This window comes from Mya arenaria, chromosome 12 (genome assembly GCF_026914265.1).
Source record: "Mya arenaria isolate MELC-2E11 chromosome 12, ASM2691426v1".
Classification (NCBI taxonomy): Eukaryota; Metazoa; Mollusca; class Bivalvia; order Myida; family Myidae; genus Mya; species Mya arenaria.
Genome location: NC_069133.1, coordinates 49336619 through 49353789, shown reverse-complemented (window position 1 = coordinate 49353789; position 17171 = coordinate 49336619). Strand labels below are relative to the sequence as shown.

General features: G+C 32.5%; 2 protein-coding genes across 3 annotated transcripts in view; one reads left to right on the top strand and one right to left on the bottom strand.

The window, feature by feature from the left end:
* LOC128210751 (uncharacterized) overlaps window positions 1–4537 on the bottom strand; it is a 51682-nt gene extending 47145 nt beyond the window's left edge. The window contains exon 1 of the mRNA XM_052915104.1: window positions 4473–4537. The gene's annotated coding sequence lies outside the window, so the exon portion shown is untranslated. The remainder of the gene's footprint in view (window positions 1–4472) is intronic.
* Window positions 1–17171, top strand: part of LOC128211003 (Kv channel-interacting protein 4-like) — a 422182-nt gene that overhangs the window by 30919 nt on the left and 374092 nt on the right. Inside the window, exon 1 of one of the 2 annotated variants that reach the window (XM_052915369.1) lies at window positions 5148–5348. The exons of the other annotated variant lie outside the window; for it this stretch is intronic. Coding sequence (XP_052771329.1) covers window positions 5333–5348 — 16 coding nt within the window. The 5' untranslated portion in view covers window positions 5148–5332. Of the gene's footprint in view, window positions 1–5147; window positions 5349–17171 lie in introns of those variants that run through there. 2 annotated transcript variants of the gene reach the window in all.

Below are 17171 nucleotides of genomic sequence, written 5' to 3'. Positions count from 1 at the left end.
TTGCCTAAAGACAATCTGCAAAACTGACGCTGTTCAACAATTACACACATAAAGATACGAGAACAATTTCCACAATGAAAGCCACGTCTAGCAGAACTATCAACATTTTGCCCTTTCTAAAGGAAAAGTGTGATAAGTAGCAAAAGTCGTCGGAAGAAGTTTGCGTTGTGCTCAGAACAAGCCAACCAGAAACCGTTCATCATGAAAATAAAAAATAAACAACTTAATTTAGGGATACACAATTGAGATTGGTAAGCGACGAATATGTAGTTTTGATGAAAACTTGGTAGTTTCGACACAAAAATATTGAACTATATTTAACAACAAAACTCGAGTTCGATGTTATTTATGACTGGATTGTTGTTCTAAACTTATTATTATTATGTCAGGAGAGCTACAAACGGAACTGTTGCCAGTGGGGGACCTTTTTTCCTAGCACGGAGCTTCAAATACTTGCCCAAATTATTCGAGGCAGAGCCCGAACAAAATAGCTAACTACAGTCAAAAGAAGACAGTCGTGTATTAAATGCCAAAGGGACGTGTCCATTTTGATCTATCGCTATCTACATGTGGAAAGAATACCAATCCAGACATATACATTACCCACTCATGGGACAAATGGGACGTGGAATGTACAGCTCTGAGCTTCAAGGAATGGGAGAGAAATTTATGACTGGATTACTCTCAGGCATATTCTGTCCTTACTAAAAGATTAATGTCAAATTGTGGAGCTGGACAAAATTACTACATTGATTAATGTAGAACTTGTTAGTCTGCCACTGCCAGAGAAATGCGCCCACGTGCCAAAGCACAGACAAGACACTGCATGGATAATACAATTTTGTGAGTTTGTGGTTATCACCTAGAAAAAGTCCAAACTACCCAGATGAATATATGTTTTTTTTTATCAGCAGGTTCTTCTCTTAGCGATACCGCCAGTACAAACCAATACCAATCAACTCAAGAAATATAAACATGAGGACACCCAATTGTCATTGCTTGTGCTTATACATATATAAAACCCCATCCATGAATCTGCAAAGGAATTTTCTCGAAATAGAAATTTAAAGGACACAATCATTACTCATTATTGATCAGCTCATTATTGATCAGCGGATACCGTTCGGTGTATCTGGATAAATTTCTAATAATATCTAGGTCATTGAAAAGGTGTCAGACACCACTGCAAACACTTCACTAATAGATTTTAATGAGAAAAGAGGCCGCTGTTAAACGACAAAAAATGAAGGCCCAACACGGAAGCTTGTTTTCTTCTTCATTCATCATAAAGAAAAGGGCAGTTGAAATATAGTAATTATTTGTTTTCTTTATATTTGCTTTCAAAGGTGACAAATGGATTAACCACGGGTCTGGTTTTCTGGTTGTAAAACGAATCAAATAAACATGCGCATGAACTAAAATATGCCTGGTACATGACGCTGGTGTCGCAATATATGAAACAAGATATGAAATGGTAGTGGCGTTTCCTAGACACTTTAAACTGGATCATTGTACTGTGATACCGATATTGCAGACTAAGTAGAATTATTTTTAAAAGCAAATTGTAGTGGGGAGCCAACCCACGCCGGGACGGTTAAGAACAAGGTAGAACACCGATACGTTAGCCAATCGCACACATGAATTCATAATAACCTGACGGATATTAAAACCTTTATTGATAACATGGGTAAGATCACATGACAATGCCAATTAACCAATCACGCTACAGCCTTTTTTGAATCGCGTTAGAAACGCATTTTAAAATTGTGGACTTGAAAGACAATATTTTAACATATATCTATATGGGTTCCAGTCGTCAGTATTAACGTTTTAACTAACATTCCTAATGATTTGCCGCATTTTAGTGATATAGCTTTTAACCAGAATCAGCAATAATGCATTAGTAACATACGTTCAGGACCAAACATCTGTTTTACAGAATGACGCTATAAACTTGACCTTAAAAAACCTGGTTTGACGACAACTCTTTTTTTTTTACAGAGATTCATTTCTTTTCAGTCAAGCGAACCATAACAACTTTGTATTAAAAATTGATTTTTGATTGTTGCAAACCTTGAAAAAGTGAAACTGTTTAAAAAAGACATTTTTAAATTAACTTTGCTAAAAGATGAACAATCATGTTGTCACCCGTTCTTACAAGTAATAAACTCTGTAATATATTGAGGAGTATCGCATTTGAACAAAATCTTATCCGCATTATGTTTTTCTCCATATTGATTGTCTATCATATTTGTAATTGGATTTTTTTCTATATGTTTACTGCCACTTGGGATGGAAATTTAAAGCCACGTTCTTCCTGGAGGACACGGAGGTCTGGTCAATTATTATTCTTAAAAACATTATGATCGGCTTTCTGTCAAAGGAGAGTGTTTCCGTTTTAAGAACATACTGGAAACACTCCTCCTTGTCAATATCACTGATCAAGTTGTTAATACCTTCAATTATCTAACCTACCTTTTATACCTCCAAGCGCATTGGATTGCTGATTAAAGTTTTATTTAGTGAAGAATTCGAACGACACATATTCGTTTTTTTAAACATCAGCGGGGATTCAAAACGCTGAAAGATATTTTTTAACAAACGGAATTAATCACATTTCTATTGCGCAAAGAACGGTACAATGTAGCCGCTTTCGTGACCTAATAACTAGAGATTGGAATTATAGACTCATAAAACTTTGCAAAATAAGATAAGCAAAAATGAATTTCAGACAGGCTTAAGATCGGCACATGTTTGTTTTCAATATGCTTATATAAAATCTCACATCTCTTAAAACTTTGCCTTGTGTCCTTATTGAACTGAAAGATGCATATTCTAATGATTCAATTAATGGAAACATGCTGTGGTTCAAATTATTGTTAATTAAGTAGCACTATTAAAATGTGTTTTGGAAAAACGGTTATTATTACATATTAATTGTTTCTTTCGGTCTGAAAATACCATTTACTAATTATCTGGGAGCATAGAATGTTATCGTTCTTTTATAAGTACATGAAAAACAATTCTCTGAAAATGTCCGTGATAAGACTTGTGTCTTTTTGTACTAATCCTTTACTTTTTAAACACACTTAACAAACTATAATAAGTGTGTGTATTTGAAGAAAAACAAACTCAAATATCACGATGATTAATATTTAGTTATTTCGTTCCCAGCAGAAGAAGCTAAATTGCTTCAATTCAAGTTATACACTTGAATCGACATAAAATGAGATATAAGGTTTGATTAAATAGCGAAAGTAAGACTCATTTCAAATATCCGCGTTTGTAGCCAGTCTTATTATTAAATACATATCATTTATTGGCCGCTTGTCAATCTTTTCAAAGAACGTTTAAGTGCTTTGGCTATCACTGAATTTCTTCTTTATTCAGTATTGTTATTATTTGATCAGGCAGAAATATATTTGAGACGTTTTAGTATGCTCATATCAACACAAATATCGTATCTTTGAAAAGTATTTGCATTAGGTGCTCTGAATTGTTTCCCTCCGTCTGCAGATAGAGTTGGGATCTCTAATCATAGAAGTACTTGGGGTTTACCTTTTCGTTTTTTATTATTATTTGTTTTATTGATAAGTTTCCTCAAGATAATGCATTCTTTGATAAGATTTACCTTTTGCGTTTTATCTTTATTAAGGATTGTTGGGATAAGAGTGAGGTTTGTGCACATAAACTGGTTTAAACCCCCAGTAAATTTACATTTTACTGACCGTTCCAAGGCGGTACATAATGTACTGTGCTGTTTGTAAAGTTTTGTGCTGTTCTATGTTTCTTGTTTGTGATTTTGTGTTCTATGTCTTTGGCGTTTGCACATTGCCACTAATCCGGGTTTATGTTTAAACCTTTTGCTACTGAGCATGTTTCTGTAGCTTTTTGCATAAATATTGTATTGTGTAGGGGTCCTCTGAAATGACTATGTTTAGGTATCACAAACAATTATCAATTCCAATTATCTCGACTATCAATCATTGAAGTTGGAAAAATGGCTAATTTGTATTGAATAACTTTTTAAATTATATCATTAATTGTTAACTACAAAGCAAATTCGTTTCTGAACTATCTATAAAATTCCATTGTCCCTCCTGCGAGTCCATCACACAGAGGGTTGTAATTATAGGGAGGTTTTTGTTTGATTGAATGTTTTACAGATTGATGGGTTGATAAATCGATTCCTCGTGTGTGCTTTGCAACAAAATGGTCCGTTATATACCATAAATACGCTAAATATGTTCTTTTCAGCAATCTAATGAAGCAAAACCTAAGAGTAATGTTCGACCACTCCATTACTGTTGAGACAATCTGGCATATCAATAACACAAAATACAACGAAATGATAAAATCACGATTAATTGCAGCCGGACAAAACGTCATGCTTGGAAAAAATGAGAGATATTTGTCGAAAAAACGTTTTCAATAATGTGTATTATGGAGCGAGATTAAACGAAAATACTTACATTTATTGACAACTAGTGTTAATATCCATGAGTTGTAAATGCATTTTCAATTAAGTAACCTATCGGTGGCAACCCCCCTTCGCAATTCTTTTCAATTTATATTTAAATTGCTACCCGCGACAGCCGTTAGATGTCCTGACTAACGGACAATTTCGATTAAACCAACTTGTCATAGCAGAATTTTTAATGATTTATACGTTTGCTTTGATATGTCACAAAAAAAAAATACTTTTCTAAAAAATAACATGTAAACAAACTTTGAACTTAACAGATACATTTGTTCAATTTCCTCCTTATTTTACGTCTATATATAATAAACATTATTTTATAAACGTGTCAACATTAATTGATGTGTTACTATGTTTACCCTACAAATAGCTAACAAGCCGATATAATTACCATCATTCTCAGGAGAGGTTTCCAAAGTGCATGGAAAACCCGTCGAAAAATAGAAAATCATACTCAGTTTTAATCAAATCTGACAGACTGTACGCGAAGATATAGCTTCTAGCGAGAATCAGCAATAGGAATCCAATGAAAATTACGTTAAGGCCAAACTGTCTTTTTTACTTACGTTTTCTGATAAATCGATGAGAAGAACATCACTGAGGATTAAGTAGTGGATGCTAGAGAGAATTTAGGAGACAGTTTTGACGACCATTCCCGTTTACAGAGATTTGTAATTCACCTCTTTTGCAACATAGTTATTGAAACGTTTTTCTGACAAAATAAAAGAATATTTTAAGCCTTAAATAAAATCAGTAGTTGCAAGGCATTTCTGAAAAAGAGTGGAAGTGAAGTGGTTAATTGAATAAACGTTTTTTCTGAAGATAAAAATTTGGAATTACCACCGGATAAAGATGACCTTCCGGGCAGGTAAATGTTTTTATTGCACTTTGTACAAGAAATAAGTGTATGCACCAGATTTGAGTGTCAATTAATTTTGCACAAGACTTTAATGTCAAACTTATTTGTAATATGCAAAGGGATTTATGAAATTTCTCTTATTAGGCATTATTTCTGGATTCTTTTCTTTAATAAAGCAATTAACTGGTGATAACATCCACGTAATCAAGATTTTACAATACAATATGGTCGATTGAATGCCAAGGCAATACATTAGTTGTCTTATTTGCAAGAAAATCAAGGAAATACTTGCTTAAGTTATTGCCGTGTAAACTGGTATGGTAGATAGGAAAATCACTATTTTCACAAGCAAACAACGTAATTAATGGTATATGAGCAAAACATTTTAGAATTAAATAATATTTTTCTGCATTCATTATTTAATTTTGATATATGATATATTAGTTGAGTTTGCTTGCTGAGTAGTGGGATGATCTGTTATAACTGAGTTACAGACAGAGTTGAGTACTGCTTTGTCACAATATTTAAACTATATACTGCATTACACGTGCCATTTGAAACTATTGCAAAGTGCATGCGAACTATTGAAACATTTATAAAAAGTATTAAGTTTTAATGTATACGTAATTAGCAAATCTTGTTATTAAATTCATATACAATTATTTATTGACCGTTTGTCATTCTTTTCAAAGAACGTGCTGTGTTTCTTCTTTAATAAGGAATGTTATCTTTTGTTCAGCCTAGAAATATATTGGGACGTTTAATGCTGCTCATATCTACGCAAATATCGTTTTGTATTGTGAAGCGTTCCTCTTATATAACGATGTTGTGGTAACACAAACAATTATCGATCCAATTATCTCGATTATAAAATAGTGAAGTTTGAATAAGTGGCTAAGTTGTATTGAATAACTTTTAACATTAAATCATAAATTGTTAACTTCAAAGCAATATCGTTTCTGCTCTATCTGGAAATTCCATTATAAATTTGCAGTATAGGTTCAAATCATGCTGCGTTGCATGTGGACAAACTAAAACCATATGACACACGACTAGACGCTTCTGATGCACACGTAAATAGAATGATTGATGCATTACGGCGACACATATTGCATGCTGCACCCACGCCAATAATATTTTTAAGACATAAAAAAGCTGTTGCTCTGTAGAAAAAATATGAGAAATGGCGGAGAGGAACGATAAGCAAATAGCATTTCATAAAACCAAAATGAAACAATAGGAACAAGCTCAATAGCCTGCGTTTTAACTAAGTTTCGGTTTAAAGGCCACATAGAAAATACACGAGAGAAACACAAGATTACAAGACAACTGCGGTCTCTTTTCAAATCAAGAAATATACATGTGTTACAAGGTTTATATTACAAAATAACAAGTCAATACAATGAACAGCTTGAGGTGCACAAAAAGTCCATAGAAAAACGAAAACAAAACAACATAACCACTTCTGATCTAATACGTCATATGGTACGCTAGGATATAGCGTCGAATGAGAATCAGTAATCAGTAGTCACATTCTTCATGGTATAAACGGAGTTCTGGTCGATTCTAAATAAAATATGATCGGCTTTGTCACAGGATAGTGTTGCTTTTTAAGCCAAACAAGGAAACAATAGCAGAACACCCTGTCAATCAAACTCATCAAATGGGAAATGCATTCACTAAACTAACACATGCGCATTTATTTGTTGAGTAAAGTCTAATTGAATGAAAACTAATATAAACGACCCTTTTCAGTTGTTCTTATACTTCAACGGGTATTTAAACGTTAAAATATTTTTTTTATAAAATCATCATTTATCATATATATTATTTAAGTAACAAACATTGCAAAGTTGCCGTTGCCAAGGAGAGCATTGAACATTTTCGCTATTTGGGTATGCATCAACTCCTCTTACTCCTTTTACTCGTGAAACACAGTTTAGCAAGTTTTAGTTTAAACATGTGTATTTCAGTTCAATGAAGATGGAAACCGTAAATAAATGATATCCCCTCAAAAATGTATGTCCGAATAAAAACTAGCTACATACAGGTACTGACACAATACGATTGGAGCATTTTTCGTTTTATTCATTTCAAAGATAGGAATTTATTTCAAGTTCTTTGAATGTGATGCAACTCTGTTCCAAAACTTAACGCATGTTTGTGATAATAAATTCGTGGATAACATCCCATTGATTCAATGGAAAGGGTGTCTGTTGATGTACTTTCCAATTTTATTCAGATTAATTGCATTCACCTGTGTTTATTTCCGTATCTCTTTGTTCTAACTTATATTTGGAATTTTAATATGTAGGTAAAATAATGTGATTTTGACATTGCTGTTCCCGCGTTAGAACAGTTCCGATGTTTAGTATGTTCACAATTCTTATTAATAAATATCCTTTCGATGAATCCACCTATATTGTTGGCACCAGTTTCCACTACGTTACCTATGAACGCTTGGTTGAACTTGTAATAAATTATTTAATTAGATAAAGTGATATTGTTAGATCCTACTAACTATATGTCTTTGTTGTTTGCCAAAAGTTTACTTCATGGTTACTGCTTTCACTGCAACCATACTTGCACTGTACTCATGCTATTTCTAAGTTATCAGCTAAAATCATCAATTTAAAGCAAACAGATTTGTCCCTGTTTGCATATGATCTTTTTGTAAATCAATGCATAATCTACACACTTAAAATCAATGATATAATGCAATATATACTTCAAACACAATTTGTTTGTTTTTATCTCTACTGGTAGTAAGTTTATATTCGCAGTATGGCAAATCCCTGTCGGCGAGTGGTCCGATAAGATTGTTCGGCATATTAGGTTTAAAGATTATTGTGCACATTTAGAATCTAATTAAGAAATATTACACAACACCGAGGGCCATATGAGATTATAAGGACCGGCCGTATTCAGCCCCCAAAAGTGTATATGGACCGAGGCGTAAGCCTGTTAGTATGGATTACTTTCATAACAAAGTGTACATAGGAACAAGTCGTTGAGCATTATTTGAACTCCTAACTTACAGATGTACAATATCTTAATATTTAAATTGATTTTGTCAATATCTTTAATTGTTTTGCTAAATAGTTCACGTCGATTGTCCCTTGTATCATCACTTTGTGGGAATCTAATTGTTGAAGATAAAACGTAGTGTTGTCTGTTTCTCCTTTCCGTTTTTAAAAATGAAACTAATGCAAACTTAAGAATACTAGAAAGAAAACCAGCATTGTTTACAAAGGAAAAAATAGACGGAATGGAAGGTATTCCGGTTTATATTATTTATATCATCAGCATTAAAGCAGAAAAAATATCAATATATTATATTCGTTGATACACATTGCAGTAATTTAAAACAATGTATGCTGGTCATTTAATTCAAATAATAAGTAACGCATCTCTAGGAACTCTCCGGAACATTTTATTAACAAATCAAACGTTGAGCCTGATTAATCTTTCAGCATAAACTAATTAAAAACATACTCTGATAGGTGGCAAACAAAACTGACCTTGTTGGATGGTAGTTGTTATCACTGTAAGTGCTGTATTTTTTCGTAATAATGTCTACCAGGTTTGCTATTTATAACAAAGAAGTGGACCTATTTAGGTAAGTGTTGCCTGACATAACATTTAACAGCTCACATATTATCGTAGAAGCATTGTCTATTACAATTTGCCAATTGAAAGTGATTGCATACATAGCTGATACTTATGTCTACGATTAGGGGAAAATGCTTATTGCATGATTGAAATTACTGAAGCACTTCTTAATAGTTTATTCAAGTAAAATCAAGATTGACTTTCTTTGTGTTGGTGCAAATTATTTTCCGTCTATTTTGTAGTGACTCTTTACTAGCCTGCGTGCTTTCATTGACAGGTAATAGCCAACTTCATAAAACCATAATTTTATGATTAAATAGAAATGTCCCGTAGAAAATGGTACCAAAATCATAACAAACGCTTCCTTATCATTATTTACTCAATCATAATAAAGATCACAAATTAAACTTAAATAAATGTGTTATTATGTTTATACTACGTACATTAACAGGTAGATACAATTAGAATCCTTTACAGAAGTGTTCAAAGTGTACAGACATTTCATAGATAAATGGAAAAACATCCTCACTTTTTTATCAAAACCAACAGACGAGGATATAGCTTTAAGCGTAAATCAGAAATAGGAGTCAAATGAAAATAACGTTAAGGTCAAACAGTCTTTACATACATTTTCTGATAATCAATTCAAGGACCATCACTGAAGATTAAGAAGTGGCAGATAGAGAAAATTTAGGAGGCAGTTTTGACGACCATTCCCGTTTAGGGAGACTTGAATTTTCACCTCTTGTTTTGACGTACATAAATTCGTAGATTTTAAGCGTCGAATGAAGTCAGTGATTTAAAGTGGAAGAGTTGTTGCTTTTGAAATGGTGTATTTTGAAGAATTAACATTTCGAGAAAAGCTTCGGATAAAGATGAGCTTCCGGGCAGGTAAATGATATCGTCGCTCCTTGTACAAGGGATTTGTGACTGTGTAATATATTGAACACGATATAATTTGCAATAAAACACCCTGTATTTTGCACCAGACTAATTGTAATTGCATTTGTTAAAGGTCAAACTGTGTACATATGTTTGCTGAGAATTAGCCACTATTTTTAAATTCGTTTCGAAATTAAAACACCCATTGTGACAGGGGTAAACATCTGCCCTATCTTTAGTTCACAAGATTCTATGATCGGTATTTATGGCAAAGGTAATTCATAAGTTGTCGTTTTTACACGAAAGTTCAGCATATAGGATAAACTTGCATCATAAGTACCCGCCGTGTCAACTGGAGTAAGGGATAGGAAAATCATTATAACCATCACTTTTCAAGGCAATTCATGATGGGTTGATTGCGTGGCAATAATTAAATTAAACGAAATGTTTATGCATCCATAATGCAATTATGAACGACTGTTGAATGTCACACATAAATATCACACGGAGTTAAACTTCAGCCAACTACCAATTTTACTTGGGTACATTTATTATTAATTAAGTTTGACAGCTGAATAGAATGATGCCATGTGATAACTCAGTTTAAGACGGAGAAGCGAAAATGTTTTGCGCATTATCTAAACAATAAACTGCATTATACCTGACATTTGGAACCATTTTAAAACGCATGCGAATTTTATCGATATTTTAATCAGCCAGAAGCTTTTAATGGCGGAGTATCGTTTCAAACCACACTAGCTTGCATGTTTAAACTCTCATATCTGACACAAGCCTAGAATCTCGTGTGGTGTCAGCAAAACAGAATAATTGGTGTACAATGGCAGAACGTTTTGCATGTTACGCTCACGCCAATATTAATTTTAAAAAAGACATTAACAAAGCCGTTGCTTGGTATTAATAATATGAGCAATGGCGGTAAAAGAAGGATAATCCCAGTAACCTACATTTCCACCAATCAAGGCCAATCAGACACATAAAGAGAGAAATACAGAGATAAAAAACAGCAAGCACATTACATTTATATCAAAACTAAGTTATTATTGGAAATATAATTGTTGGAGTTTGGCACGGTCACTAGTATTTTAAACTGGTGTACTAGCGCTCAACATCACACTTGCTCGAACATGTATTTGAAAGTGTTATTATTAACATAATATATATATTATATTGGCCTTATTAAGGCTAGCATCATCTTAAAAGCAATAAAGTATGAACAAAAAATCTTAACAAATGATACAACGACCAGATGGAGACATCACCTGTCAGGGAATAATTCGAGTAGATGCAAAAGTGCTAACGTCTTCAAAGTGCGATGCGATTATGAGCAGACAATCATTTACCAAAGTTTGCCTTCAATGAGTTTAAAATTAAGCAATACTATAATATAGTAATGACTTTATCTTTCTACAACGCAGACTGTTAAAATAAACAAAAAGAGAAAGAATGGCAGGAATTGAACATTATATATCATCACAGAGAAAGAAAATGAGTAGAACAAATGCATCAAACTTTTAATACTATGTTAAAGTCTTAGTCAGTATTTCAATAAATTAACATCTGTTGAGGTTTTTTAAGTATAAACAAGGTATTGCGTCGATTTATGTTGATTTAAGTATGTGTTTGGGGTATTACTATCTCGGCAATACACTTATTAAAACTTCAAACTAGACCGTTAAACATTTGGTTATAAAATGTCTTGCTGTTAGTATTGTGTGTATCCTGCATGCTGCCAAAACGGCTCGAAAATGACTGCCATAAGCTGCAATTTAAACCATTCAAACTTGAGTACGTCTAAAGATGCAACGGCTTTTGAAGTGTTCTTTTTTTTCTCTGCCTACTGCAACAACGTATTGTTACGTCTGTTTTTCCTCTCAGAAGCATTTTCGTCGTCGCGTGATGTTATATGTGTCCCTTGTGCTTTCATCACGCATTACGCAGGTACTTCGGTGCACAAAATAAGCAATATGCATACGTTCACGTTGTTTTGCCTGTACTCAACCTATAAGTCATAACACTATAAAACAAACAAGCTTTCTTTGTGTTTGGGCGGCTGTCTCTATATTAGCTTGCGTGCAAAGAACTCGGAACTGACAAAATTAACTTAATTGATTTTGCATTCTTTTTTATCCTCTTATCTAGGGATTTTTATATACGTTTTAACATACAATAAAGTACTAGGTTTATATTATAAAAAAAAACAAAGCCGATATAATAGACATCTTAATACCAAGAAAACTCCATATATGATGGAGGGATATGGAAAAAAACATAATCACTTCTGATCCGACATACGGGAAGATATTGCTTCTAGCGTTAGGAATCCACAGAAAATTACGTTAAGGCCTAAACATCTGTTTTACACAATTATTCCGATCACTCGATGTAAAGGATGTAAATAAAGATGAAGTGGGAGTCTTAGAGAATTTAGGGGACAATTTGGCGAAAACTCTTGTTTACAGCAATTAATGTTTTCAGGAAAACGAACCATAATAACAATATTTTAAGAATATTGTCGCCGTAGTAAATAAATTCTTGCAAATATTTAAAAGATCATCATTGCGGTCGGCATATTTGGAATTATCTTTGTATAAAGATGAGTGTTCATGCAGGTAAGTCTGTTTGTCGCCCGTTTTTAAAAGGAAAATACTTACTGTTATATGTTGAGGATTATCGGATTTACAAGATTTCCCCATACTGATTGTTCATTGTATTTGTAAAAGGTTAGGTAAATTCTTCTTTATTTGACATGGAAATTTGCAGCAACATTCTCCTTGGGGTACACCAAGTTTCTTTTGTTTAAAATTCTATATTCAATATGATCGGATTATGTCAACGGATAGTGACGCTTTTTTGAAGAAAATCCAGGAGACAATCACAGAATGCTCCATCCTACCAATACAACTAATCGGATGATTAATGCATTCAATAAACTAACCTACCTCCAAGCATGCAATGCTTGCTTATTCTCGCATTCAATTGCTGAGAACACCAAAGGTAATGCAGTATAATACGAACCTTTCTGTTCCGTTGTGTTTAAACATAGACGGGTTTTACAATGTTTCAATTTTTTTTATACAAACGCCATGTATCACTTATGTTGCATAACAAACGATGCAACGTTGACGGAATCATTTCAGGTTATGAACCTGCCTGCAGAATAGAGGAATAAAATTCATATAATCATACAATAAATCAAAAAGTGGACTAGTCATCTTAAAATGGAAGAGAGTATTCAAACGTGATCGCTACTCAAGTATTGCTTCAAATCATACAACTCGTGCAACACAATTTAACTGAAAGAAGTTGGTGTGTTATTATTTCAGCTCAATAAAAAACATGAAATTTCCCATTGTATAAAACAAACAAATACATAAATTGAAAGACAAGCACTTTTAAGGGACTTAATGTTTAATTTGTAAAATGCCTTTTTTTCAACGAAAAAAGTGTGTCAAATCATTAGGAGTGTTTGAAATACTAACTGCAGGAACCCTTCAACAAATGTTGATGTATACTCAAATATTGTTCTCTAATTTGAAATGCTTAAATAACACCATTCAACAAAAGGTTGAAGCGTAATTGGTTGATTGACATTATGTTGTTGTAAGTGTGTAAAACATGTTTACACTTCCGTAAGCTTAGTATGAGACAAAATCAAAATCAAATGCAAATTGGAAAATAATCGTATCATATTTTCTTGATCAATTCGGACCAAATTATCTTGTCTTTAATATGAATTTAGACTCACTTAAATCCCTATCTGGACAAAACTTGAAACTCTCTGTTTTCTACCGAGACTTGGTCAACACGTGGTTAGAATTTAAATCAATTTCAAGGTCGAACAATATTAAGAATGACTTTTATTCAATTCGAACTCAACTTTTATGGGGAAATAAATATATTAAATTCAATAATAAATGTCTACTATTCAAACACTGGATTGACTCTGGATTTATGTTTCTAAACGATATAATTTCATTATCTGGTGAGATAGACGTGAGAAGAATTGTGCAGACCTTAAAAGTGAAATGCAACTGGATTTCATAGGTAAACACAATAATAAAAGCTATCCCAAACGACTGGAAAATTGTAATTAAATCGACTCAATCTGTAAACACACAGGTCTAAACGTGTTTAAATCTTAAATACGGTCAAAAGCAGTTAGACGATCTCACCAAGATATTTATCATATTTTTTGTAACGCTGTGTTTGAAAAACCCTTCATACATAAATACTGGCAAGAAACTTTCAACAAACCAATCAACTGGCGATCATGGTATTTTATTTTACATTGGATCATTCCTGAAAATAAAGTTAAACAGTTCAAGATCAAACTACTACATAACATCATGGCTACAAATCTAAACCTATTCCGCTGGAATATCTCAGCAAGTCCTCTTTGTAATCACTGCAACCAAGTCGAAGACTATGAACACTTTCTTATTAATTGCCCGTATCTTTACATAAACAGATGAAAAGCCTCGAAATACTTATAATTGGATATAAAATTGAATACAAAGAATATAATATTATCAATACTATTCTATCTCAAATAGGTTACTGTATTTACAAATCGTACTTTTTATCTGAAAGAAGGCAGAAAGTTGTGAACTTATGTGCATTATTAAATGCCGACCTTTTGATTATTCAAACATTATATAAGAATACAGGAATTCATTGTCCTTTTCTCAATAGGTTCATAAAGAAATTTAAAAGCAACTAAGAATTAAAAAACACAAGTTATATTGGTTTAGTAAAATGCAAGATGAAATATGTTGTATATCATGATTTTCTTATTCATTATTTGTCATGTTTATGATTTGTATATGTTTTTATGAATAAAAGGATCACCTTTTAGTGATTACAAAAAGAAAAAAAGCTTAGTATGAGTCCCTTTGTGCGATTGAATGGAGTGTCATGATTTTTTTAATATACCTGCATGGGTTCGCTCCCAACTAAAACAAGTTTTTTTTTCATTTTATTCGTATTTATTTCTAAATATTCGGTATCAAAGAGTCAAATAATGACATAATGAATATTTTCAGATGCATAACCAGGACAAGTATTGATAGCGCGAAAAACATAACCGAGTTATGATTTCAATTCCATATTAGAATTTTATTGATTTTAAAACTAGTTTGTTAAGTGACGAATATAGTAAAAAATACTTCGGATAAAGTGAAGCATTTGAGATTTGCAATGGTGCTCGTTAACTGTGCGATGTTGCAAAATTACAATCATTATTGATTAGAAAAGAAGTGTAACAATGCCTTGCACCTGTATTGACAAACTAATTAACGTAATAACGGTGGAAAGAAATTGATCGGCCCGGTTCATTATTTTTACCCTTACAATTATATAATTCTTTATAAACCAAAGGTAGCATGTACTATATACAGAGACGTGTTAAACAATAACTTTTACAAATGCCTGTCCTAAGCACAGAAATAAACAACACAATATTGTTGTTATAAAGGGTCATATCACATATAGAAACATATTCATCCACACACTAAATGAAAACAAGTGTTTTAACTAACGATATATACGACTGTCAATAATAACTGATTCACGTTAAAGTGACACTCTTATTCAAAATCAATACATACACATGTATAACAAACATCAGTGTTGACTGATACACCTTAAACTATGAAAAATATTAACTACTGATAACAAGATTGTAACCGTGTATTTAATAGCGGAAAGCGCTAAAATATTAAATGATTGGTATCCTTCATAATAACCATTTTTTCTGACATTTATTCATCCTTTTTGGAATTTTAAACCAATATTATTTATTGTTTTTTTTTTGGGAGTTAGAGTGCATCTTTAAGTGCTAACAACTATTGAAAAACGTAAGCATTAGGAAACATTTAAGTGTAATAAAATAAACAGAACGGTTTTACCCAGAAGGCCATAGACCCATATGTGACCAAAAACAAATAGTCAAACATGTATAACAATCAATTTGAATAATCAAAATCACAAACGAAATTATTGACAGTCAACGATAAAGTTATAATTATAATTATTTTTTATCAAATAAGAAGGAGGTTTGTGCACTGAAACTGGTTTAAACCCCCAGTAAATTTACATTTTACTGACAGTTCCAAGGCGGTACCTAACAATCCTTGATAAACATACCTAGGTATTTTATTTACAGTATGTATGCACCGTGCTGCTTGTGGAGTTTTGTGCTGTTCTTTTATGTTTCTTGTTTGTGATTTTGTGTTCTATTTTTTTGGCGTTTACCCAGTGCCATTAAACCGGGTTTATGTTTAAACTTTTTGCTACTGAGCTTGTTTCTGTAGCTTTTCGCATAAATATTTATCTGATGAAATGAGTCCCTATTGATGCCATTTTCAAGTTGATCCAGTTATTTGCTTTCAATTGTGTTCATGTTTTGACTGTCTCTGTTTTAATTTATACGTGATATCTTTATAATCAGATAAAAGTAGGTGAATATGACATTGTCCGTTAAAGTTTATATGTATAAACAGTGTACACACGACCAAGTATCTTCATTTAACTGACGGAAGCTGAATAAACACGCTGTTTATTGTTCGATATTCTGGGAATTATTATTACTTTTATTATTACTATTATACACATGTTAAAAAACTTGTCCTTGCTAAACAAAAAAATTGTTGTGACTTATATACGTCAATATATGACCCAATATTTTTTCGAAAAGCCAATGCTTGAAAAGTGTTAACATTGAGGTGACTTATATTATCATTTATATTTGTATTTTGATTATTATTTTTTATGCACATGCCACTATAATAAACTAGTTACTTACTTACTTACTTTCTTACATACATACTTACTTATAGTCTATTCATTTTCTTGCAAAATATTAGCCAAAAGTTAATAAAAACTCATGCACAAATCTATACTTAAAAGTCAAATATTATGAGATGTACGCAGTTTTTGCTTTTTGAACTTTTTATCTTTACACAGCAACGGACTATTTTCGACCACTATCAATAAACGTGAACGGGATAAGACGGGTCTCTTCTTCGTTAGTTTTGATTTAATCTGATATGATTGGTTGCTTTAGTACGTGTAACTTTATTAAAGTAAACGTGAAACAGCCAAAAACTCAATACATTTAGCAACAAACCGGTAAATACTAGTACATAAGGCACAGTACATGGTTCGACCGATCAAAATAATGACTTTTAATTGAATATTGTCTGGAAGTTTCAAACATTAAGCGAAAAAAATGCCAAAAGTACCTGTTAAATTAATTTAATCTGCCAGTGATGAATGCTCCAAACATAATGGTAAAACAGTAGAAAGTAGAAGCTTGTG